At 42.8% G+C, this 9,106-nt stretch overlaps 1 protein-coding gene across 23 annotated transcripts in view; it reads left to right on the top strand.

Annotated features, from left to right (window-relative positions):
- Window positions 1-8,011, top strand: part of KIF1B (kinesin family member 1B) — a 77,796-nt gene extending 69,785 nt beyond the window's left edge. For all 23 annotated transcript variants that reach the window (XM_017744004.1, XM_017743998.1, XM_017744002.1 and 20 more), the window contains 5 exons: window positions 348-469; window positions 1,240-1,389; window positions 1,865-2,057; window positions 2,654-2,772; window positions 3,358-8,011. In XM_017744004.1, coding sequence (XP_017599493.1) covers window positions 348-469; window positions 1,240-1,389; window positions 1,865-2,057; window positions 2,654-2,772; window positions 3,358-3,400 — 627 coding nt within the window. In that variant the 3' untranslated portion in view covers window positions 3,401-8,011. The remainder of the gene's footprint in view (window positions 1-347; window positions 470-1,239; window positions 1,390-1,864; window positions 2,058-2,653; window positions 2,773-3,357) is intronic.
- The last annotated feature ends 1,095 nt before the right edge of the window (window positions 8,012-9,106 follow it).

Below are 9,106 nucleotides of genomic sequence, written 5' to 3'. Positions count from 1 at the left end.
CATATTTAAAAGGGTAAATCGACTCTTAAAAATTCTGCCTGTAGGCAAAGGGAATACCCAGTTTCTAACTGGATGATATTGTATCCATTGAGGAAGTCAGAGTGTGAATAATCAGAAGTGTAGGACATTGATAATAACAAGCTGTGTCTGCATAAGTGGTGCTGTATTTCTACACCCAGATGGGTTTGTGGTGGTTTGTGCTAAAATTTGCCTACTGAGTAGGGGAATGGCTGATGGAAATGCCTTTCTGTTATCTGAGCCTTCCCTGCTGAAAGCCATGTTCAGCCAGGAGTGAGCATCAGCTACAAACCAGCCCTGTAATGCTTTCCCTGTGTTTGTGCTTGCAGCTCTCGGATATTTCTCCGATTGGGCGGGACCCGTCCGTGTCCAGTTTCAGCAGTGCAACCCTCACCCCTTCATCTACCTGCCCTTCTCTGGTGGATTCCAGGTGCAATTCAGTTGATCAGAAGTAAGTGTAACTTACTAAAAGGAAAACATCACTTTTCAGTGCTTCACAGATCTCTTTGCTGTTTTCTGGGGTTTTTTTTCCTCTTTCCTCTTTTCTTCCTTTCCTTACTTTCAGATACTTCTCTGTACAGCCCCCTTGCCTTACTTCTCCAGTCACTCTGCACAATTCTTTCTCCCCATTTTGTTCTTTTGAAGTGTTTTTTTTTCCCTTTGTGTTGGGGGAACAGTCAGATGCTTCTTGTTCCAGTGACCAGTGCATCTACTCTGTGCAGAGTCCACAAGTTTTTTCAGAGGTCTGTTGAAAAGGTCTACTAATAACAACCCAGAATAAACCAGTTTGGCCATTAATCTTTGTATATCTTTCTCAGCTGTATCTATACAAGATATTTTTGATTAAATTGGGAATACCTATGTAGTGAAAGGCATAATTTGTACCTTCTCAGTTGAACATCCCTGAGGGGAGGAGTGCTGAGGAAGCAGTACATTTTACATCAAACAGTAGTAGGAAGTATGTCTGTCTTCTGATTATGTTTAGTGGGAGAAACGAGGTACAAGTAGCAGGGAAACAACTTACTAGCAGTTATTACAAGTTTTCTTCCACAGATATCAAGGGAAAATGCTATTTAATATTGTACAAAAGAATCCCAGTGTCTTGAAATAAATCTGGGCTGGAGAATGGAACTTCAAGCTGGCCTTTAGATGCAGTTTAAATTCCATTGTCACATTCACTTGCTTTGTTGCAATTTACTTTTTTATCTACTTTCTTTAAAGGACACCAGAAGCAAATTCCCGTGCCTCCAGTCCCTGTCATGATGTGGAACAGTTCCAAATAATTCCTGCAATAGAAACTTCCTATCTTGCCAGAGCTGGAAAGAACGAGTTCCTAAACCTCGTTCCTGATATTGAGGAAATCAGACCAGGGTAAGTTTTTTATTGTTGTGTGATCGTGGCTTCCCGAGAACCATCCCAAGGGCTTTCTGAGATTTGTAGGTTCTGTGTCCTCATTCCCATGAGGAGGGAAAATTAACAGGGGGATAGCAGAGCTGCAGAGTCCTCTATGATGGACTAGGGAAGGTTTTGTTGATATTTGATCTTTGCAGCATTCGTTCCCTGCATCTACTTAATGAACAGGATTTCCAGTAACTCAAATATGATGTTTGTTATCATCAAACCGTGGCTGAAGTTCACTGAAAGAGATTTCTGGGGACTTTCTTGCTGTCAGACTTCTGCATAGTTGTTGAAAACACAGTTCAGCTTGTTTTAGAAGAACTTTTTCAGAATACTGTTGCAGACAAAAACATATTAAAGACCAAGTGTCTTACACAGTGTTTTGCAGTTAGTTGGGATACTCAGGGGAAAATCGATTTCTGTTTTAATGTGTGTTTGTTTTTTCCAGCTCTGTGGTGTCAAAGAAAGGATACCTCCACTTCAAGGAGCCACTCTCCAGCTCCTGGGCCAAGCACTTTGTGGTGGTTCGCCGTCCCTATGTTTTTATTTACAACAGTGACAAAGATCCTGTAGAAAGAGGAGTCATAAACTTATCCACAGCTCAGGTGGAATACAGTGAGGATCAACAGGCAATGGTAAAGGTCAGTCTGAGAGCTGTTGTTTATTTATCCATAAAGCAAGAACATTCCAAGTAGCAGTGCATCCATACCCTCAGGTGTGTCATCTCTGGTCCGAGGAAAATGGATCTGATTCTTGGAGGCATTGAGGATCCTGCCCACAAAGTTCCCAGTTTCTTCAGAGTTTCTTATGGTTTTGGACACAGTTGTACCAGAGAGTGACCCTGACTGCTGTCCCACATCAGATTGGCTTTTAGGAGCATGTGTTGGTACCATCACCCTGCGTGTTGGGTTTTTGCAGCTTGCTTTGTGTATTTTTTTGGGCTTGTGTGTTTTGTTTGTTTAAAAACAGGACCCCACAAAACAACACACACAAACATCCTGCAAGGAATCAAATGAACTTTACTGGTCCATCTCAGCAGCTCTTAAAGCCACACTCAGGAGTTAAAACTATATTTTGTAGAAGATAATGACTAATAGTATCCTGGAAATCACCAGTGAAACATAAATGAAAGACCTTAGGTCTTGTGGGTTTTAGGGATGTGATGGAGCAGAGAGGAAATATGCATCAGCTTCTGTGCCTGTAGACTTTGTGTTTTAAATTGTCCTTTGTGTTCCAGACGCCCAACACGTTTGGTGTGTGCACAAAGCACCGTGGAGTCCTGCTCCAGGCCATCAACGACAAGGACATGAATGACTGGTTATATGCCTTCAATCCTCTCCTTGCTGGCACAATTCGGTAAGAGGCAGCTCCTGCACAGCCAGGGCTGTGAAGGGACGTGGTCAAACCCGGAGGCAAATGGTTGGTTACAGATTTTAATCTTGTTCTGAGGAATTTGACAACATGTGGGAACTGGAGGAGGGAGTAGGGTAGGCAAAAAAACCCCTCAAACAATCAGAAAACAAACCAGCCCTGTATTTCAGGAGCTGCAGGGGCTGTTGTTTTGGCTTGAGATGTTCTGAACAGCCATTTTCAGTTTGAACATACGTGGGATGCTACATTTGGAGGCCACAAGATGCTTTCCTTGTATTTCCATTTTACAAATTTATAAAGTTTCTTACTTCCTCTGTGCTGGACTCTTTTTAGGTTCTTGATTATGAGCTAAAGCAGAAATTACATTCCCTTTTTTATAACTTCTCTGGCAGCCTTTCCATTATCACAGACAGCCCCTGCATACGTTTTACTTTCTTAACATATGGAGTAAACTAGAACTGTACCAGAGGATTTAAAAAAAAAAAAAAAAAAAGGTGGACAAATTGCAGGGAGGGAGGAAAAAGAAACTTTCAGAATTCACCAACTACTTTTCTCTTTTTTTTGGTACAGGTCAAAACTGGCTCGAAGACGCACGGGCCAGATGAAGTACTGAGTCCATGTAATGTTCTCATCTGTTCTCCCCCCTCACCTCCCGATGGATAGTGTTACCTCTCATTTTCTCTTTGTGATTCTTGACGGTTTCTCTTGTATGTAATCCTGTGGCTTAACATCCCCTACCTTCCCCATTCCTTCAGCACATTTTCTAGGTATTCTAACCCTACCTTGTTTCTTTTCACCTGTACCAGAATTGTACTAGTAGCATGTGGCCAAACAAAAAGAGAAAGAAAAAAAAAATCAAAAAAATTGAGTGATTATGCACGACTCTAAAAAGAAAAAAAAATTTTTTTTTCTTATAACAATTGTTTTCCCATTTCAGCTGACCTTTTGGTGTCTGTCCCACTGTCCATTGTCTGTCTAGACTGCTACAGGGTTTTCATTCAATTTGTGACTTGGCAGTAGCCATTGGTTCCCTCAGGGCAAAGTTCCAATGCCAGGGAAAGATAAATTCTTTAATGGAGACTTTACCCAGCCAGGAACTGCAATAGCTCCTCAGGCTTTCTGGATCCAGCCTCTAAGTTGAACTCTGTTGAAAGCTGATATTGGACAAATCTATCTGGGCAGACTGGATTTTGGACTTTGTGCAAGTTTCTGAGTTTCCAGGGTCCAGCAGGCAAAGGCATGAGTTGGAAAAAGATAGGGAACAAACCAGGAGTGGCTGGCTAGAACAATCTGCCTTTAAACTCTTGCTGTGGGGGGTTGCAGGTGAATAGTGCTTGGCTTTCACTCTTTCCCAGAAGTTTCCATCAACACTCACTCCTCAGCCTCTGAACTGAGCTGAGCAGACTGTGCTGATATGAGGGGAAATAGACCACAGACTGAAATATTTGATAAAATCCCCAAAATTTCAGATGCTCAAGCCTTGTATTTGACAGATGGAGAGTGTTAAATGGAAATGAAAGCGCAGTTGGTCCCTGGATCACCATGGAGGGCAGATCTCCTCTTTCTGCTTTCAGTCCTGACTTCCAAGTTCTGCAGGAACAGTTCTCACCTCTCTGGGAAGAGGGTTGGGGCTCCCATGGCTGTGTCAGTCTGGTAGCTCTGTGGCATCGTTCCGAAGGGCCTTTTTGTGCATCCCTTACCTGTAATGCTCCCATGTCACCCCACCTGCCCATGGGAGCATCCAAGGTCTGTGGAGCACTTCCTAGACCCAGCACTTGCAGCGTTCTCCAGGGAGCTGCAGGACGCTTTCAATTCCTTTTGAAATAACTGCTGAGTGTCTCCTAATATCCCTGCTACAATTTTCATCAGCTAAACCCCACCGGATTCAGAGTTAATCCTTCCTGGGGAAGAGAGCAAGTGGATTCTGGTCCTGGTCAGTGGAATGTCATAATTGGCTTGTTGGACATCAGCTGGGTGGTGTCAGTTCTTGACCTACAAGTGTAAGTTCTCCTTGTGGCCAAAGCTTGCCCCAAGAAAGAAAAGCAGAATGAATTTCCTTTTGGGGCAGTGAACTCCTCTCCCTCAGTCAGGTGTTCAGGGAGGTTGGGGATGTGTGTGTGTCCTTTACTGTGTTCCTGCTGTGTTAACCTTTCTTGCTGTACCTTGGGCACTGATAGGGCTGCCTGTGATGCTGGGGAATGGAAAGGGATTTCATCTGCACGGTCCAGCCTCTCAAGAGAGAGGTAGAAGGGTTTGCTCCACTCTTGCAGTAGGCACATTAGGCACAGCTCAGGAAGGTCATTTGGACTGAGGTCACGCATCAGCTGGTCATGCCATGCCCTGGGAGTTCTGTGGCCAAGTGTACGTGGGACTGGAATCTGTTGAGAGAGATTTTTGCTTCATGGGGTTTTCATCAAAGTGCAGTGCATAATGAGACCTCCTAACAGCATGGAAGGCAAAGGAGCAGGGAGATGGAGTCTGACACTTGCTAGGATACATCTTTACGTATCTCGAGGGAGTTCTCAAGCTAAGTCATATGCTCATGCTGTCTCTCTGGTCCTCAGATTTATTTCAGAACTGGAAGCCAGAGTGAGGGAGCATCCTGGGAACCCAGGAACATGATAGGGATGTGGTTTTTTTGGTTTTTTTTTTTCCTTCTGTTTTTGTCTTGTTTAACTGTGTGTGACTCTTAATACAGTGATGATATTCCTTTGTTATGCAATGATGATAAAGCACCTCCAGTGTGTGGATAAAACTGCTTGTCCTGCAGGAGGGCTCCTCACACTGCAGCTAAGCTGATCTCAAGAATTAGGTTAATTCTAAGCATTAAGTTATTGCTGCCATCACCACTGTTTATAATGACAGTGGAACCTGTTTGAGGAGGCAGAGTGATTGAGGTGGTGGTAGGTTGTGACACACTGAGAGCATTTTAACTTTTATCTGTTTCTTTTTTTTAACTAGAGGAAAACTAGTTTTCTAAGTCTTTGCTATGGATAAGCCAGAGGATGAACCAAGTGGATATAGGCATTGCACAGAATCATGATTAAGGGATCTTCCTTTAAAAGCAGGAAGAGACAGATGCTTACTTTATACAGAGCTTGAAGTGTTACAGTTGTGTTGCACAAATGTTACTCTTCTTTCTAAAAACTCCAAGCAGCTTCTGGTGACTTGAGGTCTGAGTGGATAACAGATCATCAGAAGACCAAAACTCTGCTTTTAAGCATCAGCATCTCTTAAAGCTGCATAATCTGTGACAAACTAGGTCCTTGTTGTGTAGAGTTCAAATGGGCATTACTGTTTTCAGGTCTGACATAAAGGCAGACAAAGTTTTTCTGCAATTACTGAATGCTGCTTTGAGACATTTGGATTTCCCTACTTAAAACTGGACTGAAACCAATCCAAGTTTTCTTTAAAGAGATAACAAACCAAACAAATAAACAAACAGAAAAAGTGAATTTCCATTCACTTCAAAACTTAGCCCAACATGTTAGAATTTTCTTTTTGGAAACAGAACAAGGAAGGAAAAATATATTAAGTTGCCTTCTCCGGACACTCCAAAGCCCACTCTTGGTTACCTGCTGTGTGTGTGTGGAGTCCCAGAGTCAGACAGCTCTTGGGACTCAGCCTCTGGAGACGAGGCACTGTGCTGTGGGCCTGCCAGCCCGTGAGGACACACACTAGGAGGGAGCTTGGTGGGCATTCCTTGGGGAGAACAAGTGTCAAACTGTGCTGTAGTTGGGCTTTTATGTTCCTCGCCAAAAGGAAGGAGAAAACGATCCTTTTTGTCCATTGAAAATCATGTTGGATCTTCCTGGGTATTTTAAAATTAAGCTAAACCTCCTACACTGTATTTTAGAAATGCACTTTAAGTACCTTTTTAAAGAAGATTCCTGTATTCTGGGAATACAGAAGAGAAGGGAGTACTATTTCCAGAGAGTATGATTTCTAGACTGCCGAGAAAAGGTTTTTTTGGTCAATGTCTAATAGTCCTTATTACTGTTAGCAAGGTATTTCAAAGTAAAGACTTTACTTTTTGCTGCTTGTTATCTAATTTACAGGGATTTAATTTTATGTAATGTATATTTATACATCTGTAATTAATTGCACATTAGATAAGAAAGAGGATTAGCTTCGGTCTAACACCCACTGGTACTAAGCAGCCGACTAATAACTGCCTGTGCACATGCATCTGCCTGGTACTCCTGCACACCTGAGTTCGTGCTAGTTTGTGCTTGGTGGGTGTTTTTGCTGAAGATGCAGCTGTTGACCTGCTGCTGGGAGGAGGAAGGATCCTGCTGCTGCTCGGGAAGGGTTTGCTGAATGTCCCTACAGATGGGTCTGACGTGTGCGTTGCATCTCTCCGTTGTAGTTCCTAACCCCAGTCTGTGGTCTGGCTGTAGTGTCTGTAGCAGGATGTATTTAACTTCGCGCTTCCTTGTTTAAAAACATCAGCTCTTCAAGAACAGGACTGACTTTTTTGTTCAGAAGGCCATTTATGTGTTCTGTGTATTTGAAATCAAAACTAGTCCAACACTAACCAGATGGTTGTGTCCAATGTTATTGGGAACAGGATTTAAGTTGCTGGGATCAGCTGTGTATTCAGAAAACTGGTGTGGAGCTCCTAAGTCTTCAATTCTTAATGTTGCCAAGTGAATGGGCTGCCCCTGAGCAGTGCTGAATTACCTCTTGCTTGCCTGGAAACCAGGGACTGGAAGCAGAGGCAGTCTTGAATGATCAGCACTTCCCAGGATCAGGTCTTAATTTTCCACTCTGCTTGTTCATACTTCATGTGCAGTTGGTTATGGCTCCCGAATTTGGACATTAGACATGGTGTTCACTGAAACAAATCCCTTGGAATTGCGGTCCCCATGTCCCTGTTAATCTCTCTGTACACAAGGTATACAAGGTATATGCTGTATAAGTGGCCTTCTTGAACAAATCTCTTTGCAAACTGATTTCATCCCAGCGAAGGAGTGTATCAGCAACACTGTACATTAATTTCAGGTTTTCATTTTCTTATTTTATTTTGTAAATATATCTGATATTTGGAGCTTGAGTATACAAAATGTAAATATAGTTCATGTATTTGTACTAATTCTGATCCATTTGCTGTATAGCCTTAGGTGTGCAATGCAGATATCTTAACTGTGTATGGTAACCTTGCACCACTGAATTGTTAGTGAACGAGGTGAAACAATAAAGGTACAACCAGTGCATTAGCAGATAGAATGTGTGCTCCTTTCATTATGATTTAATTACTTGTGTCTTATGTCGATTACTTGTTTTTAAAACCTGTCCTGAACAAGCCGATGCTTTCATGAAAACAAATTTATCTCGACTTTCTTGAGAAAGAAGGGGAAGGGAGGCCCTGCTTATCCTCCCTCATCCTTTCCCCTCTGGTATGTTATGCAGCATTTCTAAATGTTTTTTGGATGCTTTCAAATGATTATTTTGCTTGAAAAATAAATTAGGCTTGTCACAGTGCTGCCAGTACTGAACTCGCTTATCTGGGGGTGACAGTTGGAAATGAGAGGAAATGGGTGAAATCAAACCATCAAAACACAACAGCAAAGTTGGAACTCTGGGAACAAAGATGTTGTCAGGGGACCCCTGTGAATCATTCCTGTCTTGGTCTGAAGGTGTAAAGTTCTCTGTAGCTTTTAAAAGCCATGGACAGGGCATTCCCAAAGCATTTAAGTCCCACCAAAACGGGTCAAAAACCTCTTGGAACTTTAAACGAGCTGCATGGTGACACAATACCTTTATCAGGCTGCTGGCCTCCTCAGTTCTTTATCTGAAACGCTGTTGTCTTTGCTGCTGGGGCTGATGCCGTGGTTTTTTCCGATTATGCACTTGAGTAACCTGTGAACTTTCTCTGGTGGCTCTTCTGACAGGTTAATAATACCTCATGGAAGCTGCTCTGTTTCACTGCTTTCTGATTCATTCACGCTTAGTGCCCAAAATTAAGCTGAACCAAAAACTTGATGGGCCAGATAGCAGCCGGTGATCTTGTTTAGAAAATAATTTATATAGAATTTAATAGAAACTACGGTCTCAAGAGGTAGATGTGTGTTGACCATACATCGGCTGTCGTGGAGCAAAGGTCCTGAAATTACTGTCACCCCCACTGCTCACGGAGGGGCAGGTTTTTCAAGTTTTGGCTGAAGTTAGGGCACGTAAAGACAAACGGGTAGCGGTGATGCCTGAGGAGCTGACTGCCGCCTGGGACGATGTTCAGCGGCAGAATCGAGAGCCAATTAATAATAATTAGAGAGAAAAGACAAACTGCGCAGTTGCCAGCGGTCCCAGGGGTGCGCAT

Source organism: Corvus brachyrhynchos, unplaced genomic scaffold, assembly GCF_000691975.1.
Source record: "Corvus brachyrhynchos isolate BGI_N302 unplaced genomic scaffold, ASM69197v1 scaffold68, whole genome shotgun sequence".
Taxonomy (NCBI): Eukaryota; Metazoa; Chordata; class Aves; order Passeriformes; family Corvidae; genus Corvus; species Corvus brachyrhynchos.
The sequence above is the reverse complement of the archived record's forward strand: the minus strand, read 5'-3'. Positions and strand labels throughout refer to the sequence as shown.